We start from the raw sequence: 19408 nt of genomic DNA on the forward strand, positions 1-19408 counted from the left end.
TTCCATTAAAAACACAAATTTATATTTAACACTATACGTCCTTCGTTCACGATTGCCATGGACTATCAATACGATGAGCTACTAAATACGAATGATGTTAAAGAACATGTACGATAATATCTCTACATACATGGAAGTATATTATGTTCTCTACCTGTGGTCATCGATGAAAGCTGGTATTGAGGAAGCAGCACGAGTCACTTCTGCGGGAGTTCCAAGTTGTTTTCCAGCTCCGCCAAGTTCCTTAAATTCACAACTGGGGCTCGATGACTTATGGCCCGTTGGAGTTGGTGGTGTCACCGGAAGATAACTGGAAGATCTCCGTCTGCGTGTGTGTGTACAATTATTAGGAATCTTATATGCACACCGTTTGTGAAAATTTTGTCCGCAGCCATCACATTTCAGGCCTTGCCGCACAAGGCCGAACAGCATCTCACCACAGAAGTCACAGAACGTCGGCGACTTGTATGAATGAACGGCAAGGCAGTGTGGCCTGATGTCCACGTCATCTGACGGGTCCTTTTGTGATACGACAACCTCGACCAACGTTCCCTCATTGATCTCGGATACGCTGTTAATAGGCACCAAGAGTGCCTATAAAATTAAAAAGTACTGAAATACTATGGTGGAACAGATTGCATTGGCCGAAATACTTTTTAAGTGTACATTAGTTTCAACTTGATTTGGATTTTCGAGTGAGCGCGCTTGCGGCTTGGCCCAGGTCGCGCATGGACACGCATAGTAATACAAAATATTCTCTTTTCTACAAAGACTCTGTAAAGAAGATAATATAGAATATTCTACGCTAAAATACCTCTACAACATTCACAATGAAATATTATCTAAAAAGCTAACTTTTTAGAAGGGTTGTAATGCATCGCAGCCCAACCCAACCCAACCCAACCTCTTTCCTCCCTTTTCCTCGTACTCCTAATTTAGCATTTCTTAAGTCATACACACGTTCTGTTCAGGTCAATTTGCTGTAACTACAGTTATTTTAGCTAAGTGTGGTTTTGGCGACAGGTACCTCAGCGGAGTAATCGTGTCGAAACAATAGTAAACGCTCGGGAAGTCGATTAAGTCCGTGATCTGGAAATTTTCGGTCGACGAAGTTACATGCAAGATCCTTTAGTGACTTGAGGTTAAGGTCACAGCTCTCTATCGACACCGAGTCGCGTTGAACACCCGATTGCATCACGAAGCAAAGCTGAAGTACAACAGGAACATTGTAAGAAGAACAAGATTAGAGTTGATGTGTACAAGTTACTGCTCTTGGTCAATATGGTTTCCATAACCGAATGCATTTCAACATTGACACACAAAGGTATCGGCAGTCAACGTTGGCAAAAGAAAGATTTAAATAACCAGTTGCTAGCCGAATAGCCTATAGATTTGCCGACCTATTCGAAAGCACTGGGTGGGCCCTCTTAATAGTAGATGTAAGTGATTGAGGCAGGACTATGTCCTAATAGGTAAATCGGTCCTCGATAATCTGTATCAACCCGACCGAAGCGAGGTCCGTCCTTAAGGTTTCGAAAACAACTTTTGAACTTGGACAACAACTTTCAGGTGATTCTGTTAGGTATAGAAGACACCCCGTATGTGATAAATATCCACAGCTGCTGGAAGGAAGCTTTTTGACCTTTACTAAGATTTAAGGATTTATACAAGGTACTTCTATTAAGCACAAATATTTGTTTTCATTCATTTATCACAACAGATACATTAATAAAGTTCTTATTATTATTCTACGACTATGTCGCGCTTTATAGTCCAATCAGTTCTGTTCATTTCTCCAGTACATTTTCCTGGTATTATTTCAATAAATAGAAGAAAGCGTGCTACTAGCCTAAGTGGATATCCATATCTATATATATATATAGCTATATAGTTCGTAGAGAAAATTTCTCGCACTTGTTGATTCAAAATCCTATTTTCTGCAATAATTAATTCTACTATGGTGTAGATTTGCTTTGCGCCACGTGTCTCTTTTGCAGGAAGCCGACAAGCGTTACAACCGACAGTTACAAGTCTTCTCGCCTACGTTCTGGAATGATGACTTAGCACCTTCGATGCGTAAATTTTACACTGTCCGCCACCGTGGGCAGAATAACGAATGCATTTCTTACAGACTTTCGAGAAAATCCTCCAGAAGTATTCTCTTCCAGAAAGAGACGTTATTGAAGCGCTGTACTAAACATTAGCATGGCACCCTCGTAGAGAAAAAAGCCCCTTTTTGAGAAAAAAACAATATGGAACACGGTTCGACGGTTATTTGCTGAAAAGTAATGTAATAGTGAAAACAGAAGTCCGTTGCATTAAGGAGACCCATTGATAATAGCCTGGATTAAAGGACGTACGTCACTTTTTATAATGTCTTCACTACCAACGTTGTAGTGCGTACTGCCGTTGCTAATCGGTCCTAGCATTATGCCAATCCAATAGACTAAACCTATTGTCAATTTTCTATAGATCTGACGAATCATTAGTTATTGTAAATATAACTTCAAGATATAAAGACAAGGTAAGCTCGTACGTACTGTATAACGGCGTGAAGACTGCACAACTTCCCTAAAGTTTCCTGCAGACCTTTTTCACGATCGTATGAAATGTATCTTATAATAAAACTCTATGCCAAACATTAGCGATTAGCTGCAATAAAAATGGTAAAAAAAAAACTTCTAAAATATGCTAAGTTTTGCCAATCTGTACTTTTTTTTGTAGAACAACAACCTACAGAGAATACGTAAGGTTTATTTTTGTGCTTAGGCTATGCTATCGGCTGTGTGCAAGACTGGTGCGTTAATAAGCTTAACATTTGCTAGAGCATCAACTGTGCCATCTTTCAACTTAAATTAGGTTGAGCGGAGAAAAAGCTTTCCCATATTTAACCTTTTCAGTTGAAACCCTTTCTGTCAGTATTGTTGATTTTAAAGACAGAACCGAATGGACCGGAACAATAGTCTATGTATCTAGAGGGCTCAATAGCCTATGGAATGATATTGTAAATGGAGCGGATTTCAGTAGTAGGAGATTCAGCTTAAATAGGTTTTAGGTAGTGCTTTGGGGTTCTGCAGGTTTAGGATATTTCATTGGTACCTATTCGGTAAGAAAATACTTTATATAGAAATAGATCTGGTACCAAAAATAATTGGTCACTGTCGAGTGGTTTCACACCAATGACCTCAAGCTTGAATACACTTTGGAAGTACCGCCAAAGAAATGTTTTCTTCGACGGATAAGGTTGACATCATCGAGATAGTATCTAAGCAAAAGTAGACACCCCGACAAGATGTACGTGATCCTCTCAAAACGTTCTAATAGGATGTTTTGATAGTAGAATAGGCATTTATCAAAGTGAAACTTTAGCAACAGTAAGCTTTGCCAGACGTAAGTACGGAACACTTAGAAAAATGACGCCTACTCAACAACTTCGTTGTTGAGTAGGCGTCATTTTTCTCATCAACAACAAGTTGTTACAGTTATCCAAATAAGCCGTTAGTGTCTAATACTGGAGCCGTTAGATGTTTTGAAATGATTACGTATTTGTCTATTAATTTTATAGATACTCAGTGAAGCCGAGCTTAGGCGATCCCTTCAAGATCAGCCATATGTCATATTGCGCGAATCGCAGGGCGCCTATGTTAAGTTTGAATTTAATTATGTATCTTTAATTTTTACCTAAGAAAAAAATCGGCCAACAAAATGTATAGTATCATTCATATAATATATTCTAATGGCAATATTCACATTAGCAAAACAGGGATTAACTAATCAAGTTGGTAACTGATTTCAGAATACCTGATTTCGTTACTCATTTCCTGGTCACACTGCTAAAAGCGAAAAGTACGATTGGAAAATTTAAATCAAAATCCTCTTTAGTTGTTTTTTAAATATAATAAAATACGACTAACTTAAAAGTTATATTCAGTTTCTTAATTTTAGTGTGTTAACATATTTGAGACGCGTCATACACAGCTACGAACGAAGGAAATTTCTGGTATTATTTAAGGATCATCTGACCTTTCAGACACTTCCTGAACGTATAATGCAAGCAATTTATTTAAAATTTAAACACCAGTTCGCTTATATATTTCCTAGTATCTAGACGAACCTTCATACTCACCTCTGCAGCGGGCAGCACATTTAAACGTGGAAGTTCCATTATGGCGGACTTGTCGGGGGCATCAAAGGGAGACCTACGATTCACCGAGGCCTTCTCCACCCAAAATGTGCCTGAAACGTCGACAGCAGAGGACGACCTGTAGAATTAGATATATCATGTGTTTGGATCTTTCTCCGATGCGGCCTTTCGATCGTGATAGGCTGGACATGAAATCCCCTGTTTCTAGGTGGGCCATTCCATAGCGACGACTGTCGACAGTTTATTTACGACCCACGAGTAAAGCAAGCGTTTACTGTTTTGCCTCGAAGTAACGCAGCAAATTCAAATCGGTGCTTTGAACACTGATATTTGTAATTGGTTATACTACGGTTTCGCAATTCCCTCGGAACATCAGAAGCTGTACCAAAATCTACGACTAAATTTACGTTCCAGGTGAATGTCCATGTTACATTTTCACTAAAGTGATATTTTTGTCCTGAAATGTAGTAGACGAAGTGACGGCCATATCCGCTTTAGGGCTTCTGATAGAACTAACTTCCACTTTTTACCACTACTTGCGTCTTGATCCTTGTAGTGTTATGGCAAGGTGTTTTCCATTGAATATAGGCGTAATTATTAAAAGGAAACTTTCAATAACAGCTTCTATACAATTAATCTTACAGAATTTGCTATTCAAAGCGCAATAAAAGTTATGTTGCTACCGTAACTGCAGCAGTAAAATTCAACATGATACATATGTTCTTAAGTCAAAAACGTTAAAAACCATTCAAGAACTTATTCGTGCTTAAGTATAAGAGTATCACTCAAGCATAAATTGTATCACTCAAAAAATCTATTAAAAAATGAGTAGAAGTCTAAACAAAGTCTTTCGATTTTTCTTCAGTTATCCTTGTTAGCCGGGTGAAAGAGTCGGTAACTCATTAATCGAAAATAAAATTCATTGTATTCTTTCAAAGTCAATATCTTACAGTTATTTCTCGCGTGTGTTGTATATACATATATATATATATATATATATATATATATATATATATATAATTTTTTCCGACTCATTCTAGATGTTTCTATTCATAACAACTTAAGAGCAATCGAAGCTTAATTCCTGTTTTTCTATGCAGTTTTTTGCAGGCATTTGAAAGTGGTACGTATCTCGTCTACACTCTACACATCAGTAACCTGCCGGATTATAGGGATACAAATACCTATTAAATATTTTCTGAACTTACATTTCCCCCACGTTTTTATACCATCTTGATGTTATACGAATGCCCAAATGGCCGGATCCATAAATTAAATAAACTGTACTCAAGTTAGCTTTAGAAACGCCTGCCACTTGTAAGTTAACTAGAGAATTTCTGTTCAAAGCAAGTATAGCTTATATTACGAAATTAGTTAATGCACAGACTTCTGTCTCCTACTAAAGCATCACATGGTGAATTTGTTTATACTACCAGTTGCCGAACGTCGGGTTCTGTCACCACTTTAGTTACAAGTTCCTTCCGTCACCCATTGATACAATCTCCTCTGGCTTCTGATGACGTGTTATACTTGTATGTCCTCACACGACTTTTCTGACAAATGTATCGCGTGGTAAGTTAGATCTGACTTTAATCTTACTTGTTTTTTTTAAACACGTAGCGGTTTATTGTTCTTGGAATATCAGTTTGACTGATCAAGGGCGAACGTGCTACTAAGGCTAATGCCGTTAGTAGTGTATTCATTGATAAGAAGAAATTTTTGTTTGGTGAAATGGCTGGCACATAATTCGGCGGGATTTAAAGCTGAATAAGCTTTGAACTAATTTGAATGATGATTTTTAATATATGTACTCCTTTGTATTTTCTACACACCCGCTTCAGCACTCTGGCAGCTTTTGGATAGCCATAGACATATCACTTGTGTTCCTATAGAGAAATCATCTATCCCTGGAGTTTCAAAAAGAGTCGATAGTGGTTGTGCTTGCCTACCAGTTGTTCCTCTTAGGGTATAGAAAGCCCTGTAATCACATCGATTTCTAGGTTTGAACAATAACCTAGTCAACATTGAATATTCCTGTGTTCGGTCCAAGAGGTAGCTGAGGCATGGGGATCGAGTCTTGCATTATCGTCAAGTAACCAGATTGTATGCTTTCGATTGTCGTACCAACAGCTCATAAATCCCTCAAAAAACTCGATTTTCTCCAAGGCGATGCCATTCTTTCACCTGGTTTTCTCCAACTAGCATTAGGGATTGGATCATGCCTTTTCTATCCTGACTGTCCGCTCCAGACATTTTTTAGTTGATTAAAGTTCCACAAATAACACGTTCAAGAAACCACATGCATTTCCGATTGGCCTGGAGTCCATTTCAGGGGCACCCCTCTTTAGTGAGTTCAGTCCGCGCTTTCAGCATTTGGATTATAATTCTGTAACACGTTGCTTGTGAATCAAGAAAAAATACCTCTTACATTAAATTGTGTGCCTTAGTTTCTTCAATTGTTGTAATGCGTACCTCTTCGCCTGCATCTAAGAGACCAGTCTCTATTTTTGCAGCGTTCCCAATATTCATGTAGAATCTGTCACTTAAGACCTCTTCTCTAATGTCTTCAGCTAATTTCCGCAATGGCAAAAATTTGAGCAGTGATTTTCGAGAGCGAGAGACAGTTTTCCTTTTAAAATAATTTTTAAGAGGAACTATTTTCAGTAGGAGCGAATAGGAATAAACGTAACCCATTTTGAAACAGCGCAAATTTCGACTGAGTGATTACTTATTTAATTTCAAAGCCAGCCTGATTTGGTCGGAAATGCCTCATATTTTTTTGACAATCCGGCAGACGGAGTGGGCAATACCCTTGCAATCGGCCTGACTGTTATCCTTACTCTATTATTATGCGAAATGTAATTTATAAAGTATAAGCTGCTTTGCCATTGTAAATGTGTAAACTCAGAAATATAACAACAATAACTAAGCAAACAACACATAATGAAAAGGCCAGAAAAAAAGATCTTGTCGCACTCTCTTTTCCTGCTTGGAGGTCAAAGCAGTGCAAAAGGTCCCAGCTGACTCACGGCCTAGAATTCACGCCCTACATATTCATCCTGTGCTACAATATTAGGCTGGTCACGTAAGCACCCGCTCGGGTAATGATTTAAAGTAATTAATCAATATAGCGGGTTTGCCAATTTTTAAATCTTTTTATGTTAATACTTCTGCTCTTAATGGAAATAACAATATTCCAAAGATATTGTACAACAGGTCATGGTCCGCTGTTAATTTGAAATAACGAATAGTTAAATATTTTTGGGCAGCACTTCTAAAATAACCAGCACAACTTGTTCGCAGCAGATAACGCTGATGTACCGTTTCGAATAAAAGTGTGCAAGTACTCGTAAAGAGAAAAAGTCGCTTCAAATTGGGCATACCATTGTCGTTTTTTCTTTGGTCCCGTCCGAAATACTGGGCCACCCGAAAGAGGCTATCTAGTCCGAGACAGAGCTTCATGAACGCCAAACTTCATGAAGATGTTAGCTAAGAAGACGCCGTTCGCTGAATATAAACTGGCACGCAATGTTTTCGTTTGGTAACAGTACTTCGCGTTGACTCGAACAGCTCTCACGACACTCCACTACATTGCACTGAAACAGTGTTCAACTTAGGCAAGACACGACGGTGGGGTTGGTGACGCATGACTGATTTGCTGTGTGTGACAATCACGATCGATGTCATCAGCGAGATTTCGGGCGACAGTCAACTGAAGCTCAAAATGAGGGTGTCGCTAGAGAAGATAGAGGGAACGATCTCGGATTTGAATCTCTCTTATTCCACACGCTTTACTCGCTAGTCACTTTTCTAGAAACCACGTTTTGTTACCAATTCACCGCGAAGAGCAAGCGAAGCACGAAAACGATGTGGTTTTCAAGGATGTTCATGACGATTGTATGAATTAGCTACCATTTATATTCCTTCTTACAACACCAGCATAACTGATCCTTAGCATTATTTATTCATTTGAACCACTTTTTAAGGAGATACGAATTCGGTCTTCTTATTTCGATGACAACCCTGTCCGCTTGCGGTGGCATGCACAGTCGAATCACACAACATGCTATTTGCGGCTATCGTTTCCGTCATCGACAATTTTGTATGACGTCCATAACCCTTTTAATCTAGTTGGTGCTCAATGCACACGTGTACCACGCATAGCCCTTTCGGTAAGCTGGGGATTTTCCAAAAATTGTTGATAAAACTAGGTAGATTGCCGTATGTGATAAAGTCATGCAAAATGACCTACCGAGATAGACCCGGTAAAGTCGTTGGGTTTCTGTTCAGAGAAGTCAACACAAACATGTCGCCAGCAACCGAGCGAGCAAGGGCAGAGATTTTGCACTCCCAATGCGGATCAATAGCATAGTTAAAAATGTCAGATCGACAACAGCATAATCGAATGAATAGGACTATAACAGGTGGCCACAGAGCTCTGTAACTAAGTCACAATTCAACCAACCTTGAGCCCTGATTCAAAAGTATATCTTGAATTATTGCTTGATCATCTGGATGAAAGGCACTCGTTAGCAAGGGGATTACCAACCCTCGTACGACTATGAACAAAACAGTCCCAATTCATTCGTTGAAACGTATGAGAAAAGCCGCGTGGCAGAAGCCGTTTGCAACATAGTTTCTTGGCAGAATAATGAAGACAGTGCAGATATGCAAATGGAAGTGCAAGTCAAACGCTTCGTTTAGTTCCCACCATAGTCAACTTGCACTTTCGCCTCCACTTAGCGTATATCTGAACCCAAGTTCCCGCGATCGGCGCAGTTACTCTACTGATATTGTTTATCCTAAGAAAACGCTAGCACATGCACGCGATGGAACACAACTTTTGATTGCAACAATATGCCTACTACGACATGCTTCCAAGGTCATAAACGACATTTTTTTCATCGCTGTCATCCTATCCAGTGAGAAGATGTTTGGGTTTTCACAAATGGAGTTCTTTGTGCGGCTGTTGATATCATTGAAAATATATCGACTAGGCAGCCAGTGAATTGTAGTGCGCTTGAAGTTCCCGCTTAACCATTAGCTTGGAAAAATACATTGAGCGCATGTGATGTTGCGTGATCTGATCGAATCTACTAGTTGACTCTTTGCCGAACAATAGCCGTCATTTATAAGCAGTGTAGCTTGACGTCTTTACAAACGTGGCCAAAAAAAAAAAGCTCACTCGGATCTGTCATGGAGCCAATATCGACGGTCATCGATTCGTGCGGTTAGATTTCATTGACGGCGGCAGCACATTGGACAGCTTATCCGAGATAAGCCCAAGCCGAGATTAAATAGTCAGTCGTCAGTCGAAAACCGGTAGCAACAGCATTAACAACAGCCATACCATTTATTCAAGGCTGTCCATCCGTTAGTACTTTCCACCGCCATAGTCTACCACCGGCACCACCACCGCCATCGAGAGAGAAAGCCGCGCGCTTTTTGCCCACGCCGCTCCACATCATCAGCAGTAGCAGCGGCAGCGGGGTACTTAGCAGAGCGCAGCACGTCACTCAGCAGAAAGCACAATCAGTTCAGTAGATAATCAGTGTCAGTCAGCCACAAGAGCGTTTGACTTTGCTGTGCTGTGGCCTTCTGGGTGAGAGACGCAGAGTGGCAGCATTAACCTAGCCAGCCAATGATAATCTAGTGTGGATACACCAGGAGCGACACCCATTCCTTCTGTCGCAGCAGTAGCAGTTGCTGTTGCTGTTGCTACTAGAAAAGCAGCACTGACGACGGCGGCGGCGGCGGCGGCGGCGGCGCTGGTTCCGCCGTGTCCGAACGCGCGAATAATTTCTATAAACAATTTTTGAGTTGCCCTGGGCGCGTCGCTGCTGATAAATCAACAACGAAAGAAATTGTCCTGTTTTCGTACGCTCTCACCCATAGTCAACATTTTGGAATCTGAAGAATAGATAACAAACATCAATCGACGACCGATTAGTATATATGTACGTTACCGCTGACCGGTCGAAATGCAACACGGCAACATCCAGCGACGCTCAATCGGGACCCAACAACAATGACATTATACAGCAACGACCAGCTGATTCTGGCCTTTATTTTGTGGCCTTCTTCGGTTCTTATATCCCCTCGTTGACTCATCACTGATAGAGAGCATTAGGCCGATTAATCAAATGATCAGTCGCTCACTCGGTGCTTCTACAAATCAACAATAACTAGTGCCATCGCTGCCGCCACGACGTGGACGGTCTAATAACCTGGCTAACGGGACCGCTAACAATATTGACTTGGAACACCTCACATCAGAATTCACTAGCCGAAACAACGAACGCTGAAGCACCGAATCTTTGACTCTTATCCAGCTTGACTTTCCTCCACAATTTTTTACATAAGTGCTCCGTTCTGGATTTAGAAACATCGAGTTCCATTCCCGAACTGAAATGAGAGTATCTCCGAGAGATACTGTCGAAATGTAGATATCGATCTCGGAATAGTTTTTATATTAATACACAACTTGTGTGTATATGTCTGTGCGTACAGTCGCTTACCTACTCGTTCCTAGTTTTCTTGCATGCTTGAGTCATGCAGTCACGCGCACAACACCGTTCCCATCACTACTCCTCTCAGCATAATCATCATTATTATCGTAATTTTTCGTATTCTTCTGTTGTTTCGTTAGCTTTCCTGCAAGCAACACAACAACTGTCAACGGAGAAGGACTACCGTCTTGCGAACAGGAATACACACGGGATGAAGATGGACCCGACTGCTGGTTTAAGCCAGCGCCGCCGTCGCGCCTATCCACCGCCGAAAAATACTGGGGCAACAGCGCCCTCTGTGCTCTCGAGGGTCACTATGATCACGGCAGTCATGGCCAGTACAAACATAATCGTCATCATCTGCACAACCCGACGCAATCATTATTATGGGCATCCGCAAGCCATCCGAATATTATACACTCATCGCTGCTTCCGCCTTCTATTTGTTTTCACGGTCCTGTCTGGCTTGACCGCTGTTGTTGCTACCGCTGCTAGTAGTGCTTGGTGTCTTTCCGCGGTAAAGAACACGTATCTACACATACGTATACGTAGACAGAAGAACGGATCATCAGAATGCGACGAATTTTGCACCTGCAGCCACCGCCGCTTATACCACTGTGGGGAAAGGGGACGCAGCGATGGCAGCGGCCACAGCAGCGTCGACCTGCCCGCGCCGGGGAAGCACTACGCGTATGATTGAAGACGATAAAAAAAGTTTAGTAGGAAAGCCTGTTAAGTGAGAACCATCATAGTATCGTCCTGCGTCCGAAATTTGCTTGCTGTTGTTGTTAGCGTGTAAGCTACTAGTTCGGAATATTGTGACAACAACGGACTGACAAACGGTTAAGCAGCAGATAAAACCGCGACAATGATTTTGGTCGACGTAAAAATTCAGCGGACAGCAGCAGAAGTCGACACATCTGCTGTCACCTCACGTCGTCTGTCCTGACCTTCCCCAGCAGCAGGAACGAGTCGAACCTAATAAAATAGTTTGAGTCAAGCCTTACCAAGGTTAACATATAATAAACAGTAGAGCGTATCTGTCACTGATTGGTGGAATGATGATAACAACGTTGAGTTGTTGCATAATGTCAGCAATGTTCAGATGTGTCTAGGCTGAATGTCAGCTATTGTCGTATGAGTGTAGAGAGCATATGCGAAGTGGTCCTACGAAGGCGACACACTTCTATTGTTTTATCTCTCCAAAACGATCAGTCGACTAGCAGCAATGGAAAAATGGCCGTAGTAAATCAACAAACCTTTTTCCAGGCCAACGGCCAAAACCATTGATGTCGGACAGAAGCATTTAGCTTGTGGTAGAAAAGCGTCGAAATAGACTGCCGCTGCCCGCAGTATAATACGTTATCCTTCAGCGCAACATAAGGCGGCGCAGTTTGGCGTTCAGTATAATACTAAGAAATGACAAATATTTTGACAGGTGTAAAATACGTTCCGTAAGACATTCTGACAGCACCGCAGTAATGAACCGCGCTATTCTGCTAATATTCTGTTGGGGCAGTTTGCCCCACGTAACACAGGTCAGCTCATTGAAACGCAAATGACTCTTGGGTTTACTTTCGATCAATCCAATTCGTAGATTGATTAACGGTTTAAAAAGCCAATAGCTTCACCACGACGCTGACTAAAAAAGAACGAAGGCATAACGTTGGAGAGAGTCGTAATTAAACTAGCCTCAGGTAAAACTCCCATATACTTGCGCTTTTAGTGTAGCTTCGGCAATGATATTAATCAACATGGTGGTCGGTCGCTTAAACCGTCGATCGATTGAATTGCTTAAAATTCATTGTAAATAGTGTACGTTACTGCGACCGTATCTCTGCCTATACGCGTAGATTCCAACGTTAGTGGAGCTGTCAGGTTATAATAGCCAGTTCGTACGGATTTAATGGAAAGAATGATCTTTATAATTGCCATGATTTGACCTTAACTGTGCATCATTTTCGAAATCTGTCTGTTTTAAGAATCATTTTCTAGGCTTGCCTATTGACCACAGCATGGTAATTGAGAACAATGGCGTTCTAACTCTGTCTACGTTTTTCTGCATATTTTTTACTCTATGTTGGTAACAAATGCACATAATGGTAGAATAAATCCCAACTGACAAGTCACTGGCCATAAGGGACAGCGTGTACTTTTAATTTAGCTGCTAATTTCGTTCGAAACAACTCTACGATAACAAAGTCCCGGACAGACGAAACGCGAATCTGTCAGCTGAAGTTACTGTACGCGATTTATAGTTTGTTCCGGGCCTCTTTCGTGGGTCTTGCTTGGCCATTTCAGTCTGTCGATTAGGATTGGCCGAAATCAGTCAGAGGGAAAAGACGGAAAAGCAAAGGGGAGGATATAAAAGAGTCGAACCGGGCTCAAAATGTAATATACGCGTTTACGTGGAATCCAAACGCCATAAACCAACGGCTCTTCTAGACTGGGAAAATACTCCGTTGATTATAGAGGCCGAGCTATATAAATAACATAATAAGAGCAGGTATCATTATGGTGCTCGGTTGGGTGCTTCTAGAATAGGTGCCCTGTTAGGAAGTTTCCGTGATCATTTTGAAGATAAATGCGTTCTCCGGCGGCCGATGGCAGGAATCAAGAGCAGGTACATACGCTGCCCGAAGACGACGTCAGTGAATCGCACCAAGCAAATGTAAGGTACCTTCATTTCATAATGTCTTTTTTAAAAAAGAACCGTGGTTTTAGATAAGTTCGGTGTCTGGCAAGCGTCCCTTGTCAGTGCATTCATATATAGTAAATTGGTTGAAGTAGCACCAGGCACGGCGATGGCTCCGCTCAACCCGTTCGTAAACTCGAATTGACCCGTGAAAGATCATGAACGACGTGTATGGGAAGGATGTATATCAATTCAGAAATTAGTTCCGTTATCAGTGCGTCCTATTTAATCTTCCGACGAACATAAATGGAGCGTTATCGTTTTCCTTTTTTTGGTTGACTTTCGCATTATTTGTTGCAATTCATTGTTTCATTGAAGTTCGTCGTCCTTAGAAAAATTCCCGATATTGGCGCTCTCTGGCACTCTTCAAAAGCACTGTAATCTAAAAGAACGACTAGAGACAGCCACTAAGAAAACAGCTGGTTTTCATATTTATTTATGGTTTGTGCCCACGAGGTTAGCAGGAGTCGAACGCCTGAAGCCAAGTTTTGTATTATGCACAAGTATATAAATATTTGCTTACATGTTAAAACAAACTCAGTCTTTTCTCCAAGGTATTCTTGAAGGACACAATTCACTCGGCAGTACAGTGTGCCATCATTTCCAACACAGGATGAAGGCAGACGAGTGAAGTGTAAAATTTGCTAGTAATAACAATATCTGATGTATAAAATATGCGACCGTAACAAGCGTACGACTAGATGACAAAGATTGCTATATATTTCGCCATAACGCCCGTAGCTGAAGCGTCTTCCCGTTTTCGGTATCGAGGTAATTGTATATTCTGTGATGCAGTGATGGTGACTTCGTCTTAATGTGCATTTGAGTACGGCAAAAGAATGACATCTGAGGCCTTAGAAAATGCCCTGAAGCTCTGTTCTACCTCGAAGCTAAATTTCGTAGCGGTTAAAATATACGCAACTCTCTTAACTACAGTTTAAAGATAGGTTTTATATAGAACAAAAAAATTGCTTCTGAATCGTGTTAGACATTATACAAAAGCGTGTTTTGATTAAATAATTCAAATATAAATATAAATAAAATGAAAAAAGTTGTCACAGATCTGCCTTAATGAGATTTCTAGCCATCAACTAAAGCAAAAATCGTTTACTCTTCGTCCTACTCTACTTCTTTTTCTGTAGAAGTCAGACCTACACAGTTTCTAAAGAACTACGTGTTTTCCAGATAAAACTCTGGAACTGCCCTAGCACAGTGTTGGGCGATTAACTCTCAACAGACACACCTGTTTCAAGGTTTCAACATAATATTTATATAGTGCCTTCAAGTTTAGTAAGCCCATATCGCGTCATGTAGCACTGAAGAGACAATATTGCATCTTTTTGGTTTTATTTCAGCCCAAAAATGAATAGATGTGAGCTTTTATTTAAGGGAATATTTCTCGAGTTCTATAGGTTCTGCTAGCAAGAACAACATTTTCAGTGTTAGTGTAGTACTTCGAAACTGTCCATATGAAACAGCTGCAAATTTAGAGTGAATTGTCAAGCATCGGCCAAAAAGAGGTAAATGTGCATTTATTTGTGTTTTTGTTCAAAACTGATAGACGCCTGCTACGGTCAGTATTATGGTATGGCCGTAACATACATATACATATATATGTATATCATCGTGTAACTAACAAAATGATACATATACATATACCGTAACGTTTTGCTAGTTTTTTTTTCCTTTTGTGTAATTTTCTTTGCTTGGATCTATAGATATGAGAGACTTATAACCAACAGAAAATAAGCTGTTCAACTTCCATCCAGGGTGGGTGTTCTGCACTCATTTATGCTACTATAACTTGGCAGTTACAATATGATATAGAGTTGCAATTTGCAGTTCGACTAGAATGCCAGATACGGATTACATCTAGTAAAAATAATGCTGTATATAGCCGACCACAAAATTAGGACACGCCTCGTTACCCTAGTCAATGGATTAGACAATGCCTACACTTCAATGCAACATATCATTCACTAATCATGCTAATTGGCAGATTATGTATAGAGATCTATAAATAATGATAGTTGATTGCTTTCAATAAGCAAACATCAGGTGAAGCTAACCACAACACCTTGAAGCAAGCGAACTCCTTCAGGTATCTATGGACCTCGACGACTTCAACGAACGGAGTTTTGAGAACTGCTACCCGGGGAAAACACAGCTTTACCTAAGAGTTTGCGTTATTTTGCCAAGTATCATTAAGCATGGTCAGTGGCTCAAGAGGACAGCATGGGTAAAAGCTCTCACAAATTGTACCGCAAAGGACTCGATTTTCAGACACCCTTAATACATCCCTACTTAAGTCCATTTTCAGTTTGTTTCGGACGTGCGTCAGAACTTGCTAGACGGAAGGGGTGTGCACACTCCCTGCCATTTACTAGAACGCTATTTCAAAAGCCATTGTTGTAAAATTTTGCGCATCTGATCCAGCAAATGAAGAGGAACGTCAACGTCCATGTAGATTGACCGTATCAGGAGTTGCTCAGGGATGCAGTAATGTAGGCAATTTGTCTTCGTACTCCTTAAGTGATTCCGTTATATGATTTCTGTATAATAACTTCGGCCTGCGCAAAATGTAATACGACATATATTTATGAAGATCGCCGGCAATCGTATAGCTGATTTCATTTCCATCAGAAAGATTATTGCGACATATAGTACATCTAAGCTAGTAGAGCCCCAGAAAGGCTTTTGATATCGTCAACTACAGGTGATCCTTACTTTTAGGCGCCCTTATATACCTGAATATGTAACGACTGCGGACAAATAAATAGAAACCTGCATGCTGAGGTATACATCAATGTGTGTTTGCTTACTTAAATCGGAACGCTTGTACGAAAACAAAAGTGATCGATTTCACCGAATAGCAAGTGGACGCTTCTACGAACTATGAAGAAAAGCCGGACATTTTCCAAACGTTTGTTTCAGTAAAAATATTACGTGCTATTGAACACTATGTGGATAAAAAGTAGCGCGTACCAGCTCCTCTCACGTCGAACTTTCGCGTGAATGCTTCAATACAGACAGTGGGCGCAAGAGTCGGACTGTTATCGGACTAGAAATGAGGCATGATAAACTCAACTATGCACTATTCGTATATCAAACAACGAGAAAGCTACTCATCTATTATTAAGGGAAACAATATGAGAGAAACCGCAAGACCCTACGCGAATATTTACCCGGATACAAAATTATTCCTTTTAAGGAATACGGTATCCCTGTAAAAGAGAACATCAGATTTGTTTTGAAAATCATTCTATATAAAACTATGTTTAATGAGCTCTAATGCTATAAACGGTGGTCGATCTTTCAAAGTTTGGTATGATATTTTACAAGATGAGTTTTAGCTAGACAATGTCCTTAGTGCGAAATATCGGCGCGAACCATGATAGCACATGGATCGCAAACGAATGCCTGTATACTATAAATATATTCTAAACCTTTCAGCGATTATATAGCTATAACGCATCGTTAACAGGTATATTATTTTGGGGAAGAGGTATATGTATATAAAGAACATGTTGTTTCTAGCCGTTTCCAGTCGGAAACTGAACGTTCCGCACAGAATAACTCGCCGGTACTCAATTGTACAGTAAGACTCAGTTAACTTAGCATTGAAACCTTCTAACTACGTAAAGTTTTTGTTGCTATGTGAACCGAGACGCAGCGCTAAGATGATTTTGGCCATGCATCGAAAATGGTCTGTTTTAGCGTGTCTAATTTCTAACCTCGCGCCATTTGCATGACTGCATGACTAAGTTGAAAACATCAGCAGACGATTTTTCAAAACCTAGTTGTTAATTATTTACGTTATAGCGAGATCTTTTTAATGACTTCCTACGATCGAAATCGGGTAAGCTTGACATGCGAGCAACAAAATAGTCTCACAAATTATTCGAGAGACTGGTGTTGTTCTAGGCGAAGTTTGATGAATTCATGATCCATTTTAATTTTGAAGGACACCCGTACGATCGTTGTCCTGCTCATGTGAACTCGCGCCTTGCCCATTTTTTTCAACCACATAACCTATTGGAATAGACCCTGTACAATTTGGGGGCTAAGGGAATGTATACTTTGTAAAATTGAACGATGTGTGCTAGCTAGTTGTATCGGTAGCTAGTACACATTTATTCGCTGTGGAAAAAAATCCGAGAACTTCTAAGAAGCAATATTCCCTTGTGGTCAGGTAACCTGGACATACAAACATGTTAAATCTCTACGGCACAATAGATCATTAACAACAATTTTAGCAATTAGGAAATAATCTAAGAGGAAATACCGGTGTAAACGTAGTATTGTATATCGCCTCATCTTTAAAATAAACTGTCAGCGTCACATTTGACGTGAGAAGTTACGCAAACAATGACAGTGTAACAGAAAGAGTCAACTTCCGTCTTTATCACTTAAATTCGTACGTATTCGTTATGGTAGAATTTTTTGACTTTAGTATAGCAGTTATCGTAGTACTCAAAAAATATTGACAAATGCCCTCGACGTGAAATACGTAGAGGACCTAACAAAATAACTCAATCAATGCGTGAAGCATCATCAGGCATCTACACGTCGTGATAATAAATGGTACCCACTAACATTACGGTCGTTCGGCCGCGTTACAGCCAGCAAGAATACAATCTTTAAATAATTTTTTTCATACGATCAAACATTAAAACGTTTCTCGTTCTATTACATAACATATTGCATATTAAAATTGCCTGATAAAAGTTGGTAAATACAATTACTCATTGCAAATACAGTGAATGCATAAATAATAGGCTTTAGCGAATAGCTAGACCCTAATAGATCGCTCAATAGCGTCTCCACGACGCCTACCGTAAATTTGCAGAGGAAACGGGAAATACCACAATCAAGCAGATCAAGGTAAGTCGAAACAGCAAAATGATTAAAAACACAAAAAAAAAAAATACGCCAAAAACACGGCACATCTCCAGTTAGTGTTTATCACAAAAAAAAAAAAAAATGCACTTTGGTGCGTTTATATCGACGGCGGTAACGGGCAGAGCAAAATAATGAAGAGTTTGAGCATAGTAAATTCAACTGCACCGTGGATTAGCTCAGAAACATTCAGATGGCCATTGCCGCTCCGGCTCTCTACGGGACGGGCACAGTTCTATCTGCCAAAAAAGATGCCATAATAAATATGGCGTATCCCGCACCTAGAACCTTTACTAATGATAACGTATGTATTGCCAGAGTTACGCTACACTCCATGCATTATAATTCATTTTTTTAATGTTGTTAAATAGATAAATACACAAACTGTAATTTGTTGAGAGCAACGACACACGACGTGCGTTCTTTGTAACTTGAGTTTTTCTCCATATATAAAAATAAGCTCAAAACAGAGACTGCAAAACACAACAGGATTGTTATTAACTTCCATAAATACGTTGGTAAGAATGCACCGAAGCTGCAATTCCTATCAGCGCGAAACGCAATATAGAGTAAAGTTTAACCTATATATATATATATATATGCATTTCAGTATGCACCAGGACGCGTAAAGGATTGGCCCACAAATACTAAGTGAAAGTTTAGCATGTTACTGATATATACTGTTCGCCACTGAAATTCTTAAATGCCCCAACTAGTGTATCACAAGGTCGAGAACTTGTACAATACAAGTTGTAGATTTCTGGTGTCCTTATACAACGATTCTCAAAGTTTGTGTTTACTACCATCATTATCGCCATAAATGATGCAAGGGAAAATGTGCGTTTCTGAAATAAGCGGCGGCCGCCATCTTTTTCCTGTCCCTTACCTGATGCTAAACAATTACATGCACATATAACCGATGCTGCGTACAACTTAACCATTGCTCTTGTGGGCAACCGTGAGGAATCTGCGAACACGTTAGCATTGGTTTTTCGTATAACAGGGTAGGCAGTCGATGAAACGGTAATCCCGCCGACATCAAACTTCTGCCTACCAACTTAGCCAGAGTTGACCTATCTAGGGCCAAAAACCCCAAGCCAAATACAACAACTATAGGGCGCTACCGTGACAAATCATCGAATGACCAGTTTAGCAACATTC

At 40.3% G+C, this 19408-nt stretch overlaps 1 protein-coding gene across 3 annotated transcripts in view; it reads right to left on the reverse strand.

Annotated features, from left to right (window-relative positions):
• The window catches only part of LOC111263047 (serine/threonine-protein kinase D3), a 34247-nt gene that overhangs the window by 11456 nt on the left and 3383 nt on the right, over window positions 1-19408 (reverse strand). Inside the window, exons 1-4 of one of the 3 annotated variants that reach the window (XM_022837792.2) lie at window positions 10663-13346; window positions 4127-4236; window positions 1028-1207; window positions 155-594 (exon numbers count right to left, since the gene is read on the reverse strand). In XM_022837792.2, coding sequence (XP_022693527.1) covers window positions 155-594; window positions 1028-1207; window positions 4127-4165 — 659 coding nt within the window. In that variant the 5' untranslated portion in view covers window positions 4166-4236; window positions 10663-13346. Of the gene's footprint in view, window positions 1-154; window positions 595-1027; window positions 1208-4126; window positions 4237-7527; window positions 8177-10662; window positions 13347-19408 lie in introns of those variants that run through there. The other 2 variants (XM_022837789.2, XM_022837790.2) reach the window with 2 other exon arrangements.

The sequence above is a fragment of the Varroa jacobsoni genome, unplaced genomic scaffold (genome assembly GCF_002532875.2).
Source record: "Varroa jacobsoni isolate VJ856 unplaced genomic scaffold, vjacob_1.0 scaffold_727, whole genome shotgun sequence".
Lineage (NCBI taxonomy): Eukaryota > Metazoa > Arthropoda > Arachnida > Mesostigmata > Varroidae > Varroa > Varroa jacobsoni.